The sequence below is a fragment of the Pimephales promelas genome, chromosome 15 (assembly GCF_988280905.1).
Source record: "Pimephales promelas chromosome 15, fPimPro1.hap1.1, whole genome shotgun sequence".
NCBI lineage: Eukaryota > Metazoa > Chordata > Actinopteri > Cypriniformes > Leuciscidae > Pimephales > Pimephales promelas.
In genome coordinates, this window is record NC_142783.1 from 26,658,745 (window position 1) to 26,684,253 (window position 25,509).

The 25,509-nt window shown below is 37.6% G+C and overlaps 3 protein-coding genes across 3 annotated transcripts; 1 reads left to right on the forward strand and 2 right to left on the reverse strand.

Moving 5' to 3' along the window:
• Positions 1 to 137: 137 nt before the first annotated feature.
• On the reverse strand, positions 138 to 6,112 carry xkr5b (XK related 5b). Its single transcript, XM_089120442.1, has 7 exons — positions 5,799 to 6,112; positions 5,282 to 5,471; positions 4,060 to 4,232; positions 2,961 to 3,173; positions 2,622 to 2,791; positions 1,952 to 2,063; positions 138 to 1,460 (listed from the first exon to the last, which is right to left on the reverse strand). The coding sequence occupies exons 1-7, from the start codon at positions 5,887 to 5,889 to the stop codon at positions 712 to 714; spliced, it is 1,698 nt and encodes a 565-aa protein (XP_088976568.1). The 5' UTR covers positions 5,890 to 6,112; the 3' UTR covers positions 138 to 711.
• Positions 6,113 to 7,085: 973 nt separating this feature from the next.
• On the forward strand, positions 7,086 to 11,571 carry ctsba (cathepsin Ba). The gene is made up of 10 exons (XM_039668058.2): positions 7,086 to 7,223; positions 8,549 to 8,672; positions 8,813 to 8,898; positions 9,104 to 9,218; positions 9,312 to 9,427; positions 9,826 to 9,911; positions 9,989 to 10,135; positions 10,664 to 10,780; positions 10,860 to 10,988; positions 11,107 to 11,571. The coding sequence occupies exons 2-10, from the start codon at positions 8,550 to 8,552 to the stop codon at positions 11,178 to 11,180; spliced, it is 993 nt and encodes a 330-aa protein (XP_039523992.1). The 5' UTR covers positions 7,086 to 7,223; position 8,549; the 3' UTR covers positions 11,181 to 11,571.
• Positions 11,572 to 12,220: 649 nt separating this feature from the next.
• On the reverse strand, positions 12,221 to 14,897 carry cgref1 (cell growth regulator with EF-hand domain 1). Its single transcript, XM_039668080.2, has 6 exons — positions 14,721 to 14,897; positions 14,322 to 14,436; positions 14,013 to 14,072; positions 13,497 to 13,570; positions 12,810 to 12,934; positions 12,221 to 12,729 (listed from the first exon to the last, which is right to left on the reverse strand). The coding sequence occupies exons 1-6, from the start codon at positions 14,749 to 14,751 to the stop codon at positions 12,355 to 12,357; spliced, it is 780 nt and encodes a 259-aa protein (XP_039524014.2). The 5' UTR covers positions 14,752 to 14,897; the 3' UTR covers positions 12,221 to 12,354.
• Between the last annotated feature and the right edge of the window lie 10,612 nt (positions 14,898 to 25,509).

The window sequence follows — 25,509 nt, forward strand, 5'->3', positions numbered from 1 at the left end:
AGATGACTGAACAAAGAAACAATATGCAAATCTATGAAGTAGCATGGTAAAAGACCATATTATTACAAATGAAAACAAGATAGGAAGTTCTGAAAAGCAACGTTTTAGACCTATACACTGTAACTTTTAACTTTTTTCCCGCCAAAACATCCCGTCAGGTCAATTAATTAAACACTTATATTAAATGCCTATTAGCATAGAATCAGACTGAGACAAAAACATGTTTTGAAAGAAGTATTGATAATGTATTGACTCATTTAAATGTTAATCTTGAAGAAAACAAAAAAGTTACAAATAGTACCAATTTTATAAATACTTATTTTGACACTGAACTATAAAATTATATTAAAACAATTTTTTCTCCACAGATTAATAAAAAACAATCTATATTATACCTGATAAAATATAGATATAGAAATGAGACAAAATATAAAATATACATGAAATATAAAATTAGATGGTAAAAAAAAAAAAAATAGAAATGTATCAAACATTACGGTACAAAAGAGCAGCAAGTAAAATATGTCCATGTAACTTAATAGTAATCAATGTAAACTGATTTTAATTCACTAAGCTTATAACTAATGGTAACAAACTGCAGATAAAGATAACCTGCAGCTTATAGTGGTTATGTGCTAATAATAAACAGATAATGTTTATTCGCCTTATCCCAAATAATTCACATATTTTTATGGTATGCCAGTTTTAATATTAAAACTGTACTTGTCTTCGAGCCCCTGCTAATCGAGGACTTGTACTGTGCATAGTTTTGAGGTCTTGCATTGGAGTTGAGGTATAACATGGGTTCCTGTTTAACAGCTGTTTAGCAGTCAGGATCAGTTCAGCTCCATTCATAATGGGACTGATCACAGTCATATTCTCTTTATCTAAGGTAGAATCGCTGACATTATAGGAGGAGTGGGGTTCCGCACTAAAGTAAACAGTACTACTGCAGTCTGCGGGACAGGTGTTATACACCGCAGCCTTCTCTGGAGACTGCAGTCCGACTTCATCACCAGAAAATCCCTCTCTGTTTTCAACCGGACATCTTTCAGATCGTTCACCTCCTTCCACTGATGGCTGGTTACAAGGGTTCCCTTCAGCATCTGTGTCGGGTGCATCATCATTCCCCAGGAAGAATGAAAGCCCTCTGTCTCCATACAGGCAGTTGATCTTGTCTGCGTTTCCAGTTTTGAGAGCCAGGTGTATTAACATACAATGATGGTGCCAACCGCCCTCTAGAGGCTGAACAGAACAGTCTCCTGCATGCCTCACAGGAGCAAAATCGGTCACTGAGAAAGTACCATGATTGTGTGTGGACGATTCAACTGTTGTGTCTTTGCAGTGTCCATCCACTGTTCGGTCAATAGTTGTCAAGCTCATTTGGAGTCTCAGACTCTGGAGGATCTCAGTGGATTTTGGATGAAGAAATCGGTAGTAGAGAACCACAAAAATGACACCTAGAAAAATAGAGACCAGAGAACATTATAATAGTAATTTGCTTTAATGTTACATTACACTATGTGGGCTTTTTATGTTTTTATAAGAAAAAGTGATTTCAAGGAATGCACAATATACACCAAAGAAAGTGGCAAATGTAAAAAAAATAAAATAAAAAAATAAGTATAAAATGACCCCTTTATCATTATCTGGATATTTAATTGTACGTGCTCATTTCCCCTATTTTTCTATCCAGATCACCTTGCTGTAATCTAACGGTAATCTTTAAAAACACTAATAATAATTTAATAACAATGTTAAATATAATCTTCAGTAAATCTCAAAATTAAAAAAAAAAAAATCATACTGTACATTTTATGGTTGTGATGCCTGTAGCATTTTAAACAACTGATTTTAGTTGTTTAAGTGTTTTATTTTTAATTGAATTAGACAAAATAGTATGACATTTGAATAATGGAATGAAAATAATCAGTGAATCCATAATGTTTACCGATAAAGAAGCTGCATAAGACAGCCACAGGAATACTCATGCTGTCCCATGTAGGCCCACTGAGCGAGTCTGACGCCAGAAGCAGAAGGAAAGTGTTCTCCAGCAACATTAACTGTAAAATCAATCAAAAACAAAGATGTTAACAAAGCTATTATTCTTGAGAGAAGATTCACTATATCTTAAATAGTCATCAGCATAAAAGTCAACACAACCGTGCAGCATTTCACACAATCTGGACACAAACAGTCCAGACAGTTTTCCAAATATTTTGCACAAAGTTAAAATTTTCTGCTGATTTTCCCATTTACATTTAATACTGACAGAGGAGCAGTGTTTTATTGTTACTAAAATTACAACTATTAAAAATGTATTAATTAAAAATGATAATATTTTTTTTATTTTTAATATCCTTTTATTTATTTTTTAGTGAACAAAATATTAATGAAATTAAATACATTTTTATATATTAGATGAAAAACAATCAAAAGTTCTAAAATGACAAACTAAAACTGAAAAAATAGAATAAATTTACAAAAGCACTTAAGATTACTAAAAGTAAAATCCAGACTAAATATTTATAAATAAAAGTTAATTAAAATTATATTTAATAAATATTATAAGTCGATATAAAAATAATAGTAAAACAACACTGCTGTGCAGAGAAACCTACCAAATAGAACCCAGTCATGCGGTACCGCGAGGGACCGTCTTTAACGTTGAAAAACAGGAAAATGTGCAGCGCCCCTAAGATGAAGTTGAAGAGACGCCAGGAACTCCGGTTAATGCAGATGTCTGTCTGCTGGGACACTTGCCAGAATGTCATAATGAGCCAGTGGAAACCTGAGCAGGGATTTTAAAAGACAATCACAAAGCAGCCATTTATTAACAAATCATCCTTTTCCAGGTAAGAGTTGGGCAATGACAAATTACCTTAAAGCCCTCAAAACTGTCACGCAAACTAACTGCGAAGACTTTTATGTGTAAGGATTTGACACAAGGCTTGACTCACCCAAGACTCCAGAGAACCACCAGTGAAACGTACTGCAGAAGAACATGAGGCTGGCCACCCTGGCACCCAACATGCCCCCTCTCCATACGAGCTGGCACAGCATTGCAGCCGGAGTCATGTGCAGGTGACCAGGACGAAGCAGAAGGCATGAACGGCTGAACAGGACCAGAAACCAGGACACATTCAGTAGGTTCAGCCCGACACATAAGACCACTGTAGAAAGAGGTTCAGGGAATAAACAGTTTACGTATACACTTGGCAGGTTTGATTCGATTAAAACGAACTCTGGTGTGATTGTTCTGTTATTACGTTTGAATAAATGTGCATGTGATGCATTGATACTGTGGTAAATTTCCCTCTCCACTTCAAGTGAAGAATCGATCAGTCCCGATTATGACGTTTGTTGTTGGTTTCGTTTTGTTTTGTCTTTTTTTTTTCATTTATTTTTTACATTTTTTTATTTTATTTCACTTTACGAATTTGTTTTTTGATCAATCGTTTTAGTCTTTAGTTTCAGATAACAAATAGTATGTTATCTGAACCACATACATGATCTAAGCTGATTTGAAAAACGAAAAAATGTTGTGATAACAAAACATGAAAATAATTTTTTATTATATGCGCTGTCATCATTACAGTTTGGTACTGGTGTCAGAATCAGTACTTGTTTAAGGTCTTTACATGTCTTTGTTTGTGTGCAATTAGGAATTCCTGGCACTGTTTTGATTACACATATATACACACATACAACAAGCACAGCACACAGTATTGTTTTATATGGTATGTTTGATAGGTTCCATCTCAAATATACAGTATGTTGTCATAAAAGCTGTCCAATCAGGTTGTGACCTTATCCCTTTTGTTTTGTGTCTTTAGGTTCTTTGTTAGAAATTATAGTTTGCTAAGCGAACCAGGACTAAATGTATAATTTTCTTTTTTTGGTAGTGTACACTGTGTCTCATTTCGAAGGCTGCGTCCCCCGTAGGTCACATATGTCATTGAGGCTGCTTCATTTCATTAAGCTGACTTATTTCATTACTTCCACAGAAAACTGTTGACGTTGAGCTAGTTCTGTTCGTAACAATGGGAAGTCACATACCTGGTGACAGAAAGCCGGGGTGAAGGGTGAATAAACTGTAGGTCTGCAGTAGACTTTGAGGCAGGCTGAGCGTCAGGGCCTCGATCAGACACAGAGCAGAAACATCAGCCTCCTTCATTAGTAATGCAACAAACTTCAGCTGCTCACCTTGAGACTTCATGCAGCTCCATAATCTGTAAATATAAAACATACACACACATCTTAGACATCAACAGCAGCCTTTTGTGTGATAAATAATATCATTGGATGAATCCACCTGAATCATGAACATGCAAAAGTCATATTTCACTAAATTAAAACTGTACAAAATTTTTAGATTAAAAATACAGCAAGAACAGTAATACTGTGAAATATTATTACAATTTATAATTCTATTTTATTTAAAAATGTTAATCCTGTGATGGTAAAGCTACATTTTCAGCATCATTACTCCAGTCTTCAGTGTCAGTGTCTTAAAATATCATTGTATTAATGTAATATAGTACAACAATACTGTATTACGGTATGGAAAATCAAAGTTGAGAATAAAGGAAATTACAAAAGAAAATGTTAAAAACTAAACAATTTGAGGATGTGGGGGGGAAATGTGTTTAAAGGGTTAGTTCACCCAAATTGACAATTTTATTATTACTATTATAATAGTAATTTGCTTTAATGTTTAATGACAATTTTGTCATTAATCACTCACCCTCATGTTGTTCCAAACATGTAAGACTTTAGTTTATCTTCAGTAAACATATTAAAATCTTTTTTATGAGAGCTTTTGTCCCTCCATTGACAGTCCACACAACTATAAAACAGATTTAATTTATATAAATAATTATAATTAATAAATTATATTAATAATTTATTCACATATTCATTTGTGTTCCAAAGATGAATGAAAGTCTTACAGGTTTGGAACGACATGAGTGTGAATAATTGACATAATTGTATTATATCTATATTATATTGTAATAATCTATATTATATTTATTAAATATCCCTTTAAATGTGTCACAAAGTATTTTGGCACAATACAACAAAAACAAAACAAAACATTTAATGGTCCTAAAAATAGGCTTAATTGTATTCATGCAAAGTACAACCTAGACAGTTTTTTATGAATTCGCTAGATTATACAGTATGTTACTGTATGGTACAGTAATTTACTACAGTTTTCACCTCACTCTTTATAACTGAATGAATGCAGTTATGAATCTAAACGATTTAGTGTTTTGACCTGTGATAGATGCCCAGATGCAGGCAGTGCACAAAGATGAGTGAGGGCTTGGATCTGTCTGCATCATCAGTGATGTACCACCTCAGACTGAGCAGCTGCACAGCAGTGACAGAAGGCAAGCACAGACCCAGTGTCAACCAGGCCAGCAGCTCTTCTCCCATCCAGAGGTAGTGTGTGAAGCACAGTACAACTGATGACAGAAGAAACGACAAAAAAGTCAAACAACAGAGTCCATTTCGATTTTGATTTGTTGGTGCTCTCGTTCTCTTCTTCTCGGGCTCTGTCTCTAATATAAAGCAGCTGTGTGACAGAACACGCCCCCTGCTCGCCATTCATGAAAAAGGCGCTCAAATGCAGTAAAGAAACCATAGCAGCATTGTAGTAATAATGTGCAGTAACAAAACTGAACTCATAATAAAACAAGTACAAACTGGCAGAACCCACATCCGCTGTCAAATACGGTTAGTAAGCACATATAGCGATTTGGGAAGGAATGATTAGAGGGAAAATAACTTACGTGCCGCTTTCTCCAATAAAACAATGACTCCTGAAAAAGAGTAGAGACATACGTGACTCCATGTGACTGCACTTCCCTTTCGATTCTGCATCGTTGCAATTCTGTCTTTCTTTCAAAGTTTGTGGTATTCCGTTATTCAAGGACTCTTCTGCGCTTTGTGTAGTTCTTTCTGAGTCGAGTCTGTCTCATAGACAGGGGGGTCTGACTCTGGTCAGTTTTTTGGAGGCTGCCGCTCAATGTGACGTCACCTACAAAGCAAATATGAAATGGTTCAAAACCATAGCCATAATAAATCTTCCAAACGGATACGTCATGTAACTAACACAAAATACTACTTATTCAATTGTAAAACACAACTGGAAAAACATCAGACATAAAAAACTATTTCATAAATGATCTAAATCTCAAAAAGGTTTCGTAGGACTATTTATGGAAGCTTATTTCCGCCATAAAATAAATAAATAAATAAAAGGTAATTGTGAATTTTTATTTCACAATTATGACTTTATTCTTGTAATTGCGAGTTCACTAATTCAGAATTGTATAGCTGTTATAAAGTTGCGAGTTAAAGTCAGAATTGTGTGGTGTGTAAACTTGCAATTGCAAGTTTTAAAGTTAGTTTATCTCACAGTTTATATCCCACAATTCTTTTCCCAGAACGGTGAGATGAACTGTTAAGGGTTTAAGGTTAAAAGGTTAAGTCAGAATTGTGTGATAAACTTGCAATTGCAAGTTTTAAAGTCGGTTTATCTCACAGTTTATATCTCACAATACTTTTCTTTATGTTATGTCCTATTCTGAGGATTTTTTTCTTTTCTTTTCCCCCCCTCAGAATAGCGAGTTTATTTTTCAATTGCCATTGCCAGTTTATATCATACAACTCTGAGAAGAAAAAAAAAGTCAGAATTGCGAGATGTAAACTCACTAATTGCGAGAAAAAAAATCAGAATTGTGAGACAAAAAGTTGCTTTTTTATCCTGTGGCCTGAAAGAAGCTTCCTTCAAAATAGCCTAATGAGAGAAAGAAAATTATTATTAGATATAAGTAGCATGAATAATTATGAGATCATAAATCGAAAAATTATTACATAAAAGTTTGAAATTATGATATAAAAAATCATATGTTAGGACTTTTGTGTCATAATAATTATGACTTTTTATCTCATAATTTACCAAGCATGTTTTTCTTCTTATGTGGTGGAAATTAGCTTCCATTCTATTCATCACATTTACATATAAAAGAAATTAACAAACAGTGCCGTGATCAGTCAGCAGACTCACGAGCACATGACTTATCATCACGTGATCGGTCTTTGCTTTATATAGCCATCGGCGTGTTCTTTGCTTGTTGTTTGTTTCCGCTCAGTGTAACTTTTGGGGAGCGAGACACTTTGAAACAGCACAACTGCCAGTAGACAGACGACAGGTAAGACTGCTACTCAAACCTGCATTTAAATCATGAGACTGTTGATGTTTTTTCTTTCATTTGAATTTCAAAGAGATATTCAAAAAGGTCGTGGTGATATAGGAGCGTAAGATAACTTATCAAACGAAAATGATTGTCCTAGACCTAGACATTTATCAGGGAATGCATCTTTATTTGTGCAACGGCACTTCCTGTTATCAAATGTAAGCTCAAAGGATTTCAGACGTCTTCATTTGACCTTAAAATATGGATTAACTGTTGGTTTATGTAAACAAGGCCTGCAGTTAAAAACGAAAGTATGAGGAATGGAAACCAGAGCTTGTCTTTAAACGCATGATGCTTCAGTAGCTCAAGTTGACATTACACAGCTAGTTTACTTAAAGAGACACTAGCGTTATTGTGTTTCAAACACGATCAGCCTCAGACAATTAATGGTCTTGCCATCTTACATGACCTCCCCCAAATGCAGCGAACAATATTTCATATTTGCATTCTTCTCTATAGTTGGTTTCTGACTGCGTTCGTATATATTTTTTTTCAATAGTTACTAGTAATGGTCCAGATTCCCCCTGGGTTTGGGGTCGAAGTAGGCTGGCTTTCTGTTAATAAGCAAGTTGTTCCTGTAAAATGCGCTGACTCACGCACACTTGATGTCGTCATATGCCCTTTGGAGGAAGTGCAACCCAACATGAGGATATTTGTGATGACCTTTTACTAAGACAACTACAATTGCATCTACAGATTTTTTCGAAATTGCGTCTTAATAATTTGGTGTGGTGGTTTTAAAACAAAATTAGTTCCTCGACTACCGCTAAACCACTGAGGTGGATGTCCCTTTTATAAAGATGCCTAAAACCTAAACCTCTTACCTGAGTAGCCTAGTTGATCAAGGCTTGTCTTGTTCCATAACCACTAAGAAGTTGAGCATGTACATCTTAAATGTCTAGAGCTTTCACTTTTGCATGACTGCAGCTTAAAGATGACACTACTGTAGGCAGTCAGTGAGCTGTTTCACTTGAAGATTGAAGTGACCGTGATGTGCCGCTTGACTCTTTTTGGTGTTTCAGACCATGGCCTGGTTTCACAGACAGGGCTTAGATTAACCCAAAATTAGGTCTTAGTTAAAATAGGACATTTTAAGTAGTTTTTATAAATGTGCCTTAGAAAAAAAAAAAACATTACTTGTGTATCTTGAGACAAAACGATGGCACTAACACATTAAGATGAAAGTTGCTTTCAGTTAAAACTGCTCAAACATGTATTTTAGTCTTGGTCTAGGCTTAAACCTTGTCTAAGTGGTATTGATTGAGTTTTCTTGTTTTCAGAATGTGGCGCCTGCCTTTCCTATGTGTGATCTCAGCCCTTTCAGTTAGCTGGGCTCGACCTCGCCTCGCTCCCCTGTCCCATGAGATGGTCAATTTCATCAATAAAGCAAACACTACTTGGAAGGTAAGATGGTTTTCTACTCTGATGCTCTAAATTGCATTCTAGCGAGGATGACTGAACCGGTATTGAGAAACTATTTGTAATGCTGCTTGATTACTCTTAATTTAAAATTGAATTCAAGAGTCTGGTGTTCTCCCCTGTAGGCTGGACACAACTTCCCTGATGTTGACTATAGCTATGTGAAGAGGTTGTGTGGGACTTTTCTGAAAGGACCCAAACTCCCTGTCATGTGAGTGCAATTGAATGGTGTGAGAAGAAATGAGTGGGGAATCTAGTAGAGGAAGTGCAACTTGTTAACTTGTGCAGTCATGATGTACATGCTGTGTGACTACTTTGTCATGTGATTTCGTTCTTTATGTAGGTTTCCACATACCTATTTTTCAGTTCTGCTTCTAGGTTTAGTATACAACAGAGTTTGTTTTGTCTTTAACCAGGGTACAGTATACTGGTAACCTCAGGCTCCCCACTAACTTTGATGCCAGAGAGCAGTGGCCCAACTGCCCCACTCTTAAAGAGATCCGAGACCAGGGTTCTTGTGGTTCATGCTGGGTGAGGTCTTCTCTTTGGTGCACACAGTATAAGTTTGGATTGCAATTTGCATTTGTTTCATGTTTTTACTCCTGGTTTCATGGTTTTACACAGGCATTTGGGGCTGCTGAAGCCATCTCTGACAGAGTATGTATCCACAGCAATGCTAAAGTGAGTGTGGAGATCTCTTCTCAGGACCTGCTGACCTGCTGTGACAGCTGTGGCATGGGGTAAGTTAAGTGTGTGCTAGTGCCATCTATTTGTCAAGAACAAGACTTCACAAACAATGTTTAATTTCATCCTGTAGTGACTCTGATCTTTTTAGTTGAGTTAAGTCTGGAATGCACGGCATGTTTTGGCATCATGCGCTTGCTGACTTTCGTAATGGTTTTAAAGCTGGGTATCATAGGCTAAATGATAGACTAACTACACTAAACCAGACTTTCCAGTTATAAAAACTCTCGACAAAAGCATTTATTCTAAAATTAGATCATTTCAAAAATAGCCTTGATTTGTTGATCAGGGCAAAAAGTTGTTTAGCGGTTGTGTATTCCAGCCTTGATGTTTGCATTTTGATGCGGTTTTTAGATATTACACTAGATGCTAAGTCAGTGTGTTTTGATCTCAGATGTAATGGTGGATACCCCTCTGCTGCTTGGCAATACTGGAACACAGAGGGTCTGGTTACCGGTGGACTCTATAACTCCCATGTTGGTTCGTATCTACCTTGATTTTTGATGAGCATTTTAAGCGTTGAGCTTCAACTGTGTATTAACAAGATTTATTTTTAGGCTGCCGACCATACACCATTGAACCCTGTGAGCATCATGTGAATGGCAGTCGCCCTCCTTGTACTGGAGAGGGTGGTGACACTCCTAACTGTGAGATGTCCTGTGAAACTGGCTACAGTCCTTCTTACAAGGAGGACAAACACTTTGGTAAGAACTCTGGGGAAACAAATTGGTTCAGGTCACATTTCAACGTTTTTATAGATCTTATGTTAAAGTAATTTTTTTTTTTTTCATAACTCCTTGTTCTTCAGTGATCTCGCTTTTAACCAATGAATTTACTTGTCTTCATTATTGTGACTTCAGAATAAGGACTGTTTCAAACCTGATCAAATATTTGGCATAAGTTTAGCACAACTTAAAGTACATTCCTTACAAAAATGGACAGTATTTGAAGATAAATTTTCATGACCCTTTTCAGGTCTAGAAATCCCCTTAATCAGATTTACAGTTCTGCCAAGATCTTGGAAACCCTGGTTATTTAAAGAAAACCCATTATTGGAGTGAATTAAGACCTCATCTTTTAGTTTGTTTAAATGATCAGCCCCCCTTGGAAGTTTGCTTAGCTGCTCTAGTGGGCCTCTGCCTCATGGGTGAGAACGGGATGGTTTAGAGTTGGGATGATTTGAATGCTGCAAGATGTTAATTCATGAATTGAACCGTTCTTTGTCGTTCTAGGAAAGACGTCGTATAGTGTCCCATCAAATCAGAAAGCCATTATGCAAGAACTCTTTAAGAACGGCCCAGTCGAGGCAGCCTTCACGGTGTATGACGACTTCCTGCTGTATAAATCTGGTTGGTTTCAGTCTATTCATGTGTCTGTCTAGAGTACTAATGCAGCATGGAACAGTTATAATTCTTTTCTTTTAAATAGGTGTATATCAGCACGTGAGTGGAGCTCCACTAGGTGGTCATGCTATTAAGATCCTGGGCTGGGGAGAGGAGAATAGTGTCCCGTACTGGCTTGCTGCTAACTCCTGGAACACTGACTGGGGTGACAATGGTGAGTCATTTATTTAATATCAATTAATTTTGTCTGCAGTTTGTAACTCAAAAGCTGATTTTACACAACATGCAGGCATTTGCTTCATCTGCTTTATTTTCTTTTGTCGCCAATTCAGGATTTTTCAAGATTCTCCGAGGTGAGGACCACTGTGGCATTGAATCTGAAATTGTTGCTGGAATCCCATTGTAACCACAAAAATTGCAAAAGCTGAAATGAGTGCAGAGTTCAGAGCGTGGACATTGACTGTCTTCAACTTAAGCTGACTGCCATCTTCCATGCCCATGGTACAATAAGCATTTTAAGCAATGATTGAATTTTATCAAGTCTTTTAGACCGAGACCCCCAACTGATGTTTTAGCGTTTTATTTTGATTTGGGGAGTGACTTTTATGCACAGTGTAGTCCTGTTAATTGGAGTCAGGTTTGGACCAGTGTCTAAAGTTTTACGGTAGCACGTCTTGATGCCGTCGCCACATTTTCAGTATGTTTGACTTTTTAAAGTTGCTTTTTAGATTGAATGATTTTTACTTGATTGTGTTTTAATGCATTTTGTCTAAAGTGTAATAAATATTAAAACCAAACTGTTGTCATGACTGCTTTTCATTTGCAACATCTCTATCCTTATATGGGTTTCTTTCCACCTTGGAAGAAAGTGTAACTGTGGTATCAGACACATTGTATAGAAATTCTCAATGGGTTTTAAGAGATCGCTACTAGAAATTTAGTACAAGTGCGCTTTTTGTCTCTGGAAGTGCAATATAGCACTTCACTGTTTTAGAAAAGTACTTAAAGTTAGTTTTCACATAACTACTTTCACAAAAGTAAAGCACCAAAAAGTTGTTGACTTATGGCAAATTAAGACGTCTATATTCTGATCCAAATCCTCTTGCATGGAGGCAGAAATGAAAGTAGCTCCCTTTTGAATGATTTAATTCAAAGGTATTTAACCCCCAGAAAAGTGCAGTATAGAAATATGGCAAGAGTTGGATACAAACCGTAATAATGGTTATTGGATCTTGGTTGTGACCAGATTTTTGCATTACATTTTCAGTAAATTAAAGGTTTGCTTTGAGTTTGCATAGTTTAAATGGTGCAAAAAAAGATGACCAGATACTAATTCAGATGGTTGTGTGCCTGGATTCCACAACACTGGAAATTTCTGTAGTTTAGCAATTTCACAAACTGTACAATGATGCTAATATCATTCACATGTTTGGACCTTCAAAACATCCTTTACTATCCAGCAATAAATTACGTGTTGGTCATAGTACTGTGTATACAGCAGGAGAGGGGTTTCCTATGTATGGCTGATTTGTATCTGTTTGAAAGATGTCTTTAAAAGTCACTTCATGCTTAATTTGGCATCACATCTCTGGTTGCTCCTGATGGACTGGCATGTTCTTCTGCTCCTGATGATCATCTTGCAGCTCATCCTGTTCTTCAAGCTGTTCAGGTATCTGGTGATCTACAGGCTTCTCTTCTTGTGTGTATTCTTCTTTAGCTGGGTCTTGTGTCTCATTCTCATGTTCAGACTCTTTTTTGACTTCTGTGTCTCCATCCTCTGATTTCGCATGTGTTTGCTCTTGTTTTAAGGCCTCGTCAGCTGGTGAATCAGGGAGAACAATATTGCTTTCTTGCTGTTGGTCAATCGTGGATGGTGATAAAAGCTCTGAAGGAGCCAGTAGTCCATCCAGGTTCAGATCCTGAGCTTGTAGCAGGTAATCCACCAAAGATACAACCTAAAACGTAAATGAGTTTAAGTCGTAAAAGAACTCGAGAGATGACTTAGAATGTTATGACACAACGAAACAGCACTCACAGAATCTGTTGACTTTGGCATAACTTCATGATAAGTCAGGAAATCTGTTAGAAGTTGCATCAGTTCAAGGCCATCCATCTGCCCACTTCTATCATAGTCATACAAGGAGAAAAGGAAGAACACTTCTGCGACAAGAGAACAAATCATTAATAAGCTTATCAAAACCTAAGAGTAAAATACACACATGAATGCACATGATTTATTATATATTGTCTATATGCTTTTTATACATTTCACAGCAAGGCATATACATTTAAAAATGGATCAAAAAAGTGAAATCAAAGTTGTCCTAATACAAGAATGAGTCCTGTTGAAAATTTATGTATTCTGTAGCTTTGATGAACGGTTTTGATCCACTTCAAATGTTTACTACTTTTATAATATATATATATATATATATATATATATATATAAAGAAAAAGTACTCTGTGCCTGTAATGGATAAATAAATGCTATTATGTACATAGGAAAATAAATATACTGTACTTTTAGTATACTACTGTACTTGAAGTATTTTTAATGGAACTGTAACTGTTTAAGATCATAGGCCTTAAAATGTGTTCACATTCAACATCAGGACCCAGGAACTAGGTAGTGGAAATAGCTTAATAGAAAATCCATGCAAAGCACAAAGGAGTGAAATAAAAGCAGGTCATTGAGAGATCATGTTCATAATGATCCATTAACCTTGTTCCCTGGTGTTCAGCTCTGGACTGCTCTGTCCTTCCTTTAGGCTGCTCTTGATGTAGCTTTGCAGGAGCCTGTAATACAGAATCAAAGATCATCATCGCCCACTTTAGTTCTGCCTTATATGATTCCAGTAGGTACGTTTATATAGGGATATAAGCATGGGTCTGAATTCATTCAGGATTTTTTCCATTTAGACTTTAAATGTACACTTTAAAGATAAATACTGGCATATTTGTGCTAAAAATGCACTGTATAGAAAACTGAATAGCATTTCTCTAAAATATGTTACTTTTTTTTTTAAATAAGCAGGAAAGCACAACAAAGCATTTTGTTTGTATTGCTTTTTTTATAGCTATTGCTTGTTCAGCATGTGTGTCAGCTGTGGGTATCTCAGCATTATCTCTAATGTGAAAATGGACTCTGAACCTTGGAGCAACTGTGCTACCTTGTTTGATCAGGTAGGTTTACAGACAGTAAAGGTAAGATCAGGGAAATGTATTCAAAAGAGATAACCTCCGGTTTTCTTCGCTGGACCCAAAAGGATTAGCCAGGTCTGGTGCAATAAGACCATCACTAGAAAAACAGAACAAACCAACAATAAAAACAGAACAAAACATCGACATCAGAAGAAAAAAAATCTTTTTTTTTTAACAAATGTTTCACACCATCTTTGATGCCAACACTGCATCTTAGCATATTTTACAATTGGATAACTGTCTATCTATCCTAATAACAATTATGTGGGTTAATAGTGTAGTACTGTATAGTACAGTCATAATACAGAACAGTAGCATATACAAGCACGGCGTTATTGCGGCCTACCTGAGTGTTTTCTGGGCTTGTTGTGGAGCACACAGACTCAGTGAAGGGAGGATGAGCAAGAACAGAAACCGTGTTGTGATCATATTAACTGCTCCACTGGATCGCTTTGGCACACCTGTCACCATAATCAGTCCAGACGGTCAAAGAAATGACCCACGAATCGTAGGAATCGATCATTCAAGAATGATATAATTATAGAGCAATTTATTGCAACTGTTTGAATCAAACACGGATATGAAGAATCTGACTGTTGAACCAACATCTTACACTGCGACAAAGTCTGTTCTTCTTTTGCCTTTTTTTTTTTAAATGCATCGTACTAATAGATGCTAAATGAATGACTAGCAAGGCAAACAGTAAGGATGTAACAGCAATGCTAGAAGTGAAATGCGACTGTACCTCTCGCAGCGGCTGCCAGCGGTCGCTCCATGATGAAACTCAGAAGGAGAGCAGCACTGCCCCGTGTGTTTGCACCAGTGACGGGCTACACGTGGATTCGTGGACGTGTCGTGGCCCGGATAAAATCAGCTCCTCCTCGAGCTCTCCACGTTCCGCCAATCTAATCCGCCTTCCTCCGGCTTCCATCGTCGCCACGTAGAGTCGCTGACACTGCGTTTAAAACGTGCAATTGCTTCGCATGCAACGCCTCTTATGTGCAGATCTTATCCGTTTACTGGGAAGATTTTATAAGAACATGTCTATAGTATAGGCTGAAAAATGTGCCACCAGAAACTAAATTTGAACCATTTATATTTGAATTTGAATGGCTATTTCATGATCCTAGCCTAACGAAGATGCGACGCGAAGTGGCTGTTTTTGCGAAGTTCTAGCTGTTTACAATGAAATAAAGGCAATCAAATATTATTGTATTGTTGTACTGTTTTTTCTTGGGTTAAAAATAAATATGTGTTTATTTAGCATGTTTTTTTATGTGTTTAATTACAATTGAATTTATTCAAAAACAGAATCTGAATTGTATAATTTGATATTGAATTTTTTTTTTGGAACTGAAGTCCAATAAAATTTGATCCTCACTGAAAATTAAACTCTCCCAGAGCCCGTCTTGGTTGCAGTTCCATTACAATTCCACTGGAGGTGATCGCGGGCGAGAGCAGAATGAATGGGAGTCTATGGGGCTAAACGGCTAAATGTGTCTCTTTCACCTGCTTGTCGTTAAATTAACATAGATTTTATTGTTGATTCCGCAAGTTCAATATAGATTATAGGCCAAAAGTTGAATGAACGAGTACTTATGTCCTTTTGATTTCTTACAGGTTAGGCCGTTGTTGGCAGGAACAGGCTAGCATTCTGCTATTGTGTGACGTCATCACATGTTTGAATGGATTTTTAGAACAGATAAGTGAACTTAAAAATGCATTTTTCAGCTGAGTGTATTATCTTAGCCTTCCCTTTTGAATTCAACTTTCAAATTACTTGACAAAAAAATACATCCTGAGAAAAGAGGATTTCTGGGGGTGAAACCCCATTGACTCCCATTCATTCTGCACTCGACCGCGAGCGCCCCCGCATGGACAGAGACGTGTTACTGCAGCCAGTCCAGAACCCGGAAGTAACCAGCCAGTGCCAATTCTCTTCAATTAGACTTTCTCCTAGACATTCTCTGCTTTCTCTGACTCTCCACATTTAGTTCTCAAATTCAATTTCAAGTTACTGAGACAGACATCTGGGTAGTTGGAGGATGAAGGAAGAGCAATCGAGCGCAGATCGATAGATTGCGTTCATTGGCGCACAGGACTCCTCTTGGGCCAATCAGCACCAATGTTTTGGAGCACAGTACACTGTAAAAAACAAGCAAAACATTTTTTCTTTTTTCACATCAACTTAAATAATTTATATAGTTCAGATAACATAATATTTTGAGTTTCTGATGATTAAATCAATCTCCTTCATTGTATTAACTCAATTTTTCCATTTCAATGAACTTAAAATTTTAAGGCAGCCAGGTTACTTAATTTTTTAAGTTAAACCAACAATATTTGTTTAACAGTGTATGTTACCCGCCATGAAACAAAGAAGAAGTGCTTGCCTGACTTGCCGACTGGCGTGACCAGTGACCACCACCATGGATTCGGCTTGGACAAATACGGTAATGACATTCTTTTTATGATCTAACAATCTTTTGTTTAACGTTGTTAATGTTATAGCTATTTTAGAAATGGGGGAAATTAAATCTTTATCCCGACGTTGCTAATGCAAACACAGTCCGGAAACTGTAGAGCATCCTTGCGTCAAATGCGGAACTTATGCGTGCATATAGCCCATAGGTACGGTGGCCGAGAGAGCTCACCGCGCTGCAACCTGATGAAGACGAATGCAAATACAAAAAAACGTGTGCAACTATATACGTGTTGTGAGTACTTGGAGCACACGTGTGTTGTGGAACTGATGAAGATGTTTTTCTTAATTTGCGGATGTCTTTTTGTATTTGCACGCGTTTTTATAGTTGCACACGTTTTTTTGTATTTGCATTCGTCTTCATCAGGTTGCAGCCCGGTGCTCTCTCGGCCACCGTACATAGTGGTCTGTAAATATATTGCCTATTTTATTAATATTTTTGTTTATATTGATATAGCTAGCCATATAACTTTGAATAACTTTTTGCAATATATTTTCTTTGGAATAAGGAAAACATCCCACTTTGTAATTTTTGATTTGGTAATATTTAAGTTATTTATATTGTTTTATGGGTTATTAAGTTGATGTATTGTATAGCTTTTCCAACCTACTGCTGAATTTGTATATTTTGACAGGGAGACAACTCAGAAGTAGTCAATTCAGCAAGGCACCTCCTAAATTTGCTCACAAATGCAACACCTTCCCCTGGTCCTGTTGGGTCCATTGCCCAACACAGAGCTACCCCTGTTGGGCCCAGTGCCCAACATCAAATTGGCCCAGAGACTCCAAGGTGTTGTCTGGTTTCGCAACAAATAAGATAACACACACACACACACACACCCAGATTAACATGCATAAAATAATTTTATGCATCTCCTGAACACGGCATGTCATTCTAGCAGACAGGGAAGGAGTCAGGAAAGAGTTTCTTTTTCAGTTCACAATTTCTTTTTCAGTTTTGTTATTCCTCCTGACAGCCTATGTGTTTTTTGTGTCCTCAAAGACAGAGGTATGTTGTGATGTGGAGTGTTTATTTTTGATGTATTATTGTCTCCACCTTTCAATGTTAAACATTTAAGTGATTCCAGTTGCAGACCGTGTGTCCAGTCTGTGGCCATAATTTTCCTCCCGATGACCTGGAGGAACATGCAAGCGAGTGTGGAGAGAGGTAACAGAATCTTAGCACAATTTAGTCAATATAAAAATGTCAAGATTTTGTAGTATTTTAGTGAGATATTTGTGATATCCCTCCAAGCATCTGTCTTCCCACCAATGGATTAATGTATTGACCAGTTTTTTGACTGAGCTGTTATTATCATAAAGGCTGACTGTGCTGTGTGTGATATACATTTACTTTCAGTACACAAGTGTTTTTTTTTTTCTTTGGTTGTCACTGTTGCCATATGATTTTTATTGAAATTAAAAAAGTTTAAATTAAACTTTCATTTCAACTTTTCTATAAAGTAAACTTTTATATGTGGCTTCTGTACTGAGTTTATTGTACACATTTTTACAGTTAAGGTCAGAGGATATGGGTTTCACTCTTAAATTCATACTCGTTTTGTCATTTCAGCAAAGCTGACTTCATTCCTTCAACTTCATCTTCAGAACAAAAGATGAGCATTTCTAGGTTTGTACGCTTCTATAGTCTCCTTCAACAGTGAATAACCTAAGGCTCTCAAGCTTTTGGGGCCAAGTACCTCATATCATGTCAAAGAATCCAGGGATTACCTGTAACCTATGACTCTACAGAAGCAACGAAAAAGTAAATGACACAAATATGCAAATACTAACACACAATAGAGAAAGAATAAATGACATACACAGTTTGACAACCTCCAACCTAAAGGAATTATACAGACAATATACGCTTTCCAGAATCACACTGCCTGACAGGCATTTATTTCTTTTTCAGCCTTGATGATGTCCTGCAGGCCATCTCTGCTGCTGTTAACAATGAGGAAGAATTTCCTCTCACTGTATCAAGATCCCATGTGGTGGAGCAGGACCTTGCTCGATGGAAGGGACAAAAGAAGATACCACGTAGCATTTATGCCATTATAAATATCTCAATATCTCAGCTCTGGAAGGGTCTTGAGCCTCCATTTTTGCACTCAGGTGTAAGTCCCATGACCCTCTATCAGAATCCAGAGTTTCAAGAAGATTGGAGAAACTTTTTTTTTGCTCCCCCCCCAAAAAAAACGACAGGGGTAACACTGTCGTTTTTTTTTTTTTTTGGGTCGAAATTTTGAGTTTCTCTGATCTTCTTGAAACTCTGGATTCTGATAGAGGGCCATGGGACTTAAACCTGAGTGCAAAAATGGAGGCTCTCTAGACCCTTCCAGTGCTGAGATATTGAGATACCACGTAGCATTTATGTCATTATAAATATCTCAATATCTCAGCTCTGGAAGGGTCTAGATCCTCCATTTTTGCACTCAGGTCAAAGTCTCACAGCCCTCTATCATAATCCAGAGTTTTGAGAAGATTGGAGAAACTTAATTTTTCGCCCGAAAATGAAAAAAAAAAACGAAAGGGACGCTGTCGTTTTTTTTTCGGGTCGAAATTTTGAATTTTGATATCTCAGCTCTGGAAGGGTCTAGAGCCTCCATTTTTGCACTCAGGTCAAAGTCTTACAGCCCTCTATCATAATCCAGAGTTTTGGGAAGATTGGAGAAACTCAATTTTTCGCCCGAAAACGAAAAAAAAAAAACGAAGACCTCTATCAGAATCCAGAGTTTTGAGAAGATTGGAGAAACTTAATTTTTCGCTCGAAAATGAAAAAAAAACGAAAGGGGTAACACTGTCGTTTTTTTTTCGGGTCGAAATTTTGAATTTTGATATCTCAGCTCTGGAAGGGTCTAGAGCCTCCATTTTTGCACTCAGGTCAAAGTTTCGTGGCCCTCTATCAGAATCCAGAGTTTTGAGAAGATTGGAGAAACGTAATTTTTCGCCCGAAAACGAAAAAAAAACGAAAGGGGTAACACTGTCATTTTTTTTTCGGGTCGAAATTTTGAATTTCGATATCTCAGCTCTGGAAGGGTCTAGAGCCTCCATTTTTGCACTCAGGTCAAAGTCGAACAGCCCTCTATCATAATCCAGAGTTTTGAGAAGATTGGAGACACGTAATTTTTCGCCCGAAAACGAAAAAAAAAACCGAAGACCTCTATCAGAATCCAGAGTTTTGAGAAGATTGGAGAAACTTAATTTTTCGCTCGAAAATGAAAAAAAAAAACGAAAGGGGTAACACTGTCGTTTTTTTTTCGGGTCGAAATTTTGAATTTTGATATCTCAGCTCTGGAAGGGTCTAGAGCCTCCATTTTTGCACTCAGGTCAAAGTTTCGTGGCCCTCTATCAGAATCCAGAGTTTTGAGAAGATTGGAGAAACGTAATTTTTCGCCCGAAAACGAAAAAAAACGAAAGGGGTAACACTGTCATTTTTTTTTCGGGTCGAAATTTTGAATTTCGATATCTCAGCTCTGGAAGGGTCTAGAGCCTCCATTTTTGCACTCAGGTCAAAGTTTCGTGGCCCTCTATCAGAATCCAGAGTTTTGAGAAGATTGGAGACACGTAATTTTTCGCCCGAAAACGAAAAAAAAAAACGAAGACCTCTATCAGAATCCAGAGTTTTGAGAAGATTGGAGAAACTTAATTTTTCGCTCGAAAATGAAAAAAAAAACCAAAGGGGTAACACTGTCATTTTTTTTTCGGGTCGAAATTTTGAATTTCGATATCTCAGCTCTGGAAGGGTCTAGAGCCTCCATTTTTGCACTCAGGTCAAAGTCTCACAGCCCTCTATCATAATCCAGAGTTTTGAGAAGATTGGAGACACGTAATTTTTCGCCCGAAAACGAAAAAAAACGAAAGGGGTAACACTGTCGTTTTTTTTTCGGGTCAAAATTTTGAATTTCGATATCTCAGCTCTGGAAGGGTCTAGAGCCTCCATTTTTGCACTCAGGTCAAAGTTTCGTGGCCCCCTATCAGAATCCAGAGTTTTGAGAAGATTGGAGAAACTTAATTTTTCGCCCGAAAATGAAAAAAAAAACGAAAGGGGTAACACTGTCGTTTTTTTTCGGGTCGAAATTTTGAATTTCGATATCTCAGCTCTGGAAGGGTCTAGAGCCTCCATTTTTGCACTCAGGTCAAAGTTTCGTGGCCCTCTATCAGAATCCAGAGTTTTGAGAAGATTGGAGAAACTAAATTTTTCGCCCGAAAATGAAAAAAAACGAAAGGGGTAACACTGTCGTTTTTTTTTCGGGTCGAAATTTTGAATTTCGATATCTCAGCTCTGGAAGGGTCTAGAGCCTCCATTTTTGCACTCAGGTCAAAGTTTCGTGGCCCTCTATCAGAATCCAGAGTTTTGAGAAGATTGGAAAACTTAATTTTTCGCCCGAAAATGAAAAAAAAAACGAAAGGGGTAACACTGTCGTTTTTTTTTCGGGTCGAAATTTTGAATTTCGATATCTCAGCTCTGGAAGGGTCTAGAGCCTCCATTTTTGCACTCAGGTCAAAGTCTCACAGCCCTCTATCAGAATCCAGAGTTTTGAGAAGATTGGAGAAACTCAATTTTTCGCCCGAAAATGAAAAAAAACGAAAGGGGTAACACTGTCGTTTTTTTTTCGGGTCGAAATTTTGAATTTCGATATCTCAGCTCTGGAAGGGTCTAGAGCCTCCATTTTTGCACTCAGGTCAAAGTTTCGTGGCCCTCTATCAGAATCCAGAGTTTTGAGAAGATTGGAAAACTTAATTTTTCGCCCGAAAATGAAAAAAAAAACGAAAGGGGTAACACTGTCGTTTTTTGTTTGGGTCGAAATTTTGAATTTCGATATCTCAGCTCTGGAAGGGTCTAGAGCCTCCATTTTTGCACTCAGGTCAAAGTTTCGTGGCCCTCTATCAGAATCCAGAGTTTTGAGAAGATTGGAGAAACTCAATTTTTCACCTGAAAATGAAAAAAAAACGAAAGGGGTAACACTGTCGTTTTTTTTTCGGGTCGAAATTTTGAATTTCGATATCTCAGCTCTGGAAGGGTCTAGAGCCTCCATTTTTGCACTCAGGTCAAAGTCTCACAGCCCTCTATCATAATCCAGAGTTTTGAGAAGATTGAAGAAACTTAATTTTTCGCCCGAAAACGAAAAAAAACGAGAGGGGTAACACTGTCGTTTTTTTTTTCGGGTCGAAATTTTGAATTTCGATATCTCAGCTCTGGAAGGGTCTAGAGCCTCCATTTTTGCACTCAGGTCAAAGTTTCGTGGCCCTCTATCAGAATCCAGAGTTTTGAGAAGATTGGAGAAACTTAATTTTTCGCCCGAAAATGAAAAAAAACGAAAGGGGTAACACTGTCGTTTTTTTTTCGGGTCGAAATTTTGAATTTCGATATCTCAGCTCTGGAAGGGTCTAGAGCCTCCATTTTTGCACTCAGGTCAAAGTTTCGTGGCCCTCTATCAGAATCCAGAGTTTTGAGAAGATTGGAGAAACTTAATTTTTCGCCCGAAAATGAAAAAAAACGAAAGGGGTAACACTGTCGTTTTTTTTTCGGGTCGAAATTTTGAATTTCGATATCTCAGCTCTGGAAGGGTCTAGAGCCTCCATTTTTTGCACTCAGGTCAAAGTTTCGTGGCCCTCTATCAGAATCCAGAGTTTTGAGAAGATTGGAGAAACTCAATTTTTCGCCCGAAAATGAAAAAAAACGAAAGGGGTAACACTGTCGTTTTTTTTTTCGGGTCGAAATTTTGAATTTCGATATCTCAGCTCTGGAAGGGTCTAGAGCCTCCATTTTTGCACTCAGGTCAAAGTTTTGTGGCCCTCTATCAGAATCCAGAGTTTTGAGAAGATTGGGGAAACTCAATTTTTCGCCCGAAAATGAAAAAAAACGAAAGGGGTAACACTGTCGTTTTTTTTTCGGGTCGAAATTTTGAATTTCGATATCTCAGCTCTGGAAGGGTCTAGAGCCTCCATTTTTGCACTCAGGTCAAAGTTTCGTGGCCCTCTATCAGAATCCAGAGTTTTGAGAAGATTGGAGAAACTTAATTTTTCGCCCAAAAATGAAAAAAACGAAAGGGGTAACACTGTCGTTTTTTTTTCGGGTCAAAATTTTGAATTTCGATATCTCAGCTCTGGAAGGGTCTAGAGCCTCCATTTTTGCACTCAGGTCAAAGTCTTACAGCCCTCTATCATAATCCAGAGTTTTGAGAAGATTGGAGAAACTCAATTTTTCGCCCGTAAATGAAAAAAAACGAAAGGGGTAACACTGTCGTTTTTTTTCGGGTCGAAATTTTGAATTTCGATATCTCAGCTCTGGAAGGGTCTAGAGCCTCCATTTTTGCACTCAGGTCAAAGTTTCGCGGCCCTCTATCAGATTCCAGAGTTTTGAGAAGATTGGAGAAACTTAATTTTTCGCCCGAAAATGAAAAAAAACGAAAGGGGTAACACTGTCGTTTTTTTTTCGGGTCGAAATTTTGAATTTCGATATCTCAGCTCTGGAAGGGTCTAGAGCCTCCATTTTTGCACTCAGGTCAAAGTTTCGTGGCCCTCTATCAGAATCCATAGTTTTGAGAAGATTGGAGAAACTTAATTTTTCGCCCGAAAATGAAAAAAAACGAAAGGGGTAACACTGTCGTTTTTTTTTCGGGTCGAAATTTTGAATTTCGATATCTCAGCTCTGGAAGGGTCTAGAGCCTCCATTTTTGCACTCAGGTCAAAGTTTCGTGGCCCTCTATCAGAATCCAGAGTTTTGAGAAGATTGGAGAAACTTAATTTTTCGCCCGAAAATGAAAAAAAACGAAAGGGGTAACACTGTCGTTTTTTTTTCGGGTCGAAATTTTGAATTTCTATATCTTAGCTCTGGAAGGGTCTAGAGCCTCCATTTTTGCACTCAGGTCAAAGTTTCGTGGCCCTCTATCAGAATCCAGAGTTTTGAGAAGATTGGAGAAACTTAATTTTTCGCCCGAAAATGAAAAAAAACGAAAGGGGTAACACTGTCGTTTTTTTTTCGGGTCGATATTTTGAATTTCGATATCTCAGCTCTGGAAGGGTCTAGAGCCTCCATTTTTGCACTCAGGTCAAAGTCTCACAGCCCTCTATCAGAATCCAGAGTTTTGAGAAGATTGGAGAAACTTAATTTTTCGCCCGAAAATGAAAAAAAACGAAAGGGGTAACACTGTCGTTTTTTTTTCGGGTCGAAATTTTGAATTTCGATATCTCAGCTCTGGAAGGGTCTAGAGCCTCCATTTTTGCACTCAGGTCAAAGTTTCGTGGCCCTCTATCAGAATCCAGAGTTTTGAGAAGATTGGAGAAACTTAATTTTTCGCCCGAAAATGAAAAAAAAACGAAAGGGGTAACACTGTCGTTTTTTTTTCGGGTCGAAATTTTGAATTTCGATATCTCAGCTCTGGAAGGGTCTAGAGCCTCCATTTTTTGCACTAAGGTCAAAGTTTCGTGGCCCTCTATCAGAATCCAGAGTTTTGAGAAGATTGGAGAAACTCAATTTTTCGCCCGAAAATGAAAAAAAACGAAAGGGGTAACACTGTCGTTTTTTTTTTCGGGTCGAAATTTTGAATTTCGATATCTCAGCTCTGGAAGGGTCTAGAGCCTCCATTTTTGCACTCAGGTCAAAGTTTTGTGGCCCTCTATCAGAATCCAGAGTTTTGAGAAGATTGGGGAAACTCAATTTTTCCCCCGAAAATGAAAAAAAACGAAAGGGGTAACACTGTCGTTTTTTTTTCGGGTCGAAATTTTGAATTTCGATATCTCAGCTCTGGAAGGGTCTAGAGCCTCCATTTTTGCACTCAGGTCAAAGTTTCGTGGCCCTCTATCAGAATCCAGAGTTTTGAGAAGATTGGAGAAACTTAATTTTTCGCCCGAAAATGAAAAAAACGAAAGGGGTAACACTGTCGTTTTTTTTTCGGGTCAAAATTTTGAATTTCGATATCTCAGCTCTGGAAGGGTCTAGAGCCTCCATTTTTGCACTCAGGTCAAAGTCTTACAGCCCTCTATCATAATCCAGAGTTTTGAGAAGATTGGAGAAACTCAATTTTTCGCCCGAAAATGAAAAAAACGAAAGGGGTAACACTGTCGTTTTTTTTCGGGTCGAAATTTTGAATTTCGATATCTCAGCTCTGGAAGGGTCTAGAGCCTCCATTTTTGCACTCAGGTCAAAGTTTCGCGGCCCTCTATCAGATTCCAGAGTTTTGAGAAGATTGGAGAAACTTAATTTTTCGCCCGGAAATGAAAAAAAACGAAAGGGTCGTTTTTTGTCGTTTTTTTTTCGGGTCGAAATTTTGAATTTCTATATCTTAGCTCTGGAAGGGTCTAGAGCCTCCATTTTTGCACTCAGGTCAAAGTTTCGCGGCCCTCTATCAGATTCCAGAGTTTTGAGAAGATTGGAGAAACTTAATTTTTCGCCCGAAAATGAAAAAAAAACGAAAGGGGTAACACTGTCGTTTTTTTTTCGGGTCGAAATTTTGAATTTCGATATCTCAGCTCTGGAAGGGTCTAGAGCCTCCATTTTTGCACTCAGGTCAAAGTTTCGTGGCCCTCTATCAGAATCCATAGTTTTGAGAAGATTGGAGAAACTTAATTTTTCGCCCGAAAATGAAAAAAAACGAAAGGGGTAACACTGTCGTTTTTTTTTCGGGTCGAAATTTTGAATTTCGATATCTCAGCTCTGGAAGGGTCTAGAGCCTCCATTTTTGCACTCAGGTCAAAGTTTCGTGGCCCTCTATCAGAATCCAGAGTTTTGAGAAGATTGGAGAAACTTAATTTTTCGCCCGAAAATGAAAAAAAACGAAAGGGGTAACACTGTCGTTTTTTTTTCGGGTCGAAATTTTGAATTTCGATATCTCAGCTCTGGAAGGGTCTAGAGCCTCCATTTTTGCACTCAGGTCAAAGTTTCGTGGCCCTCTATCAGAATCCAGAGTTTTGAGAATATTGGAGAAACTTACTTTTTCGCCCGAAAATGAAAAAAAACGAAAGGGGTAACACTGTCGTTTTTTTTTCGGGTCGAAATTTTGAATTTCGATATCTCAGCTCTGGAAGGGTCTAGAGCCTCCATTTT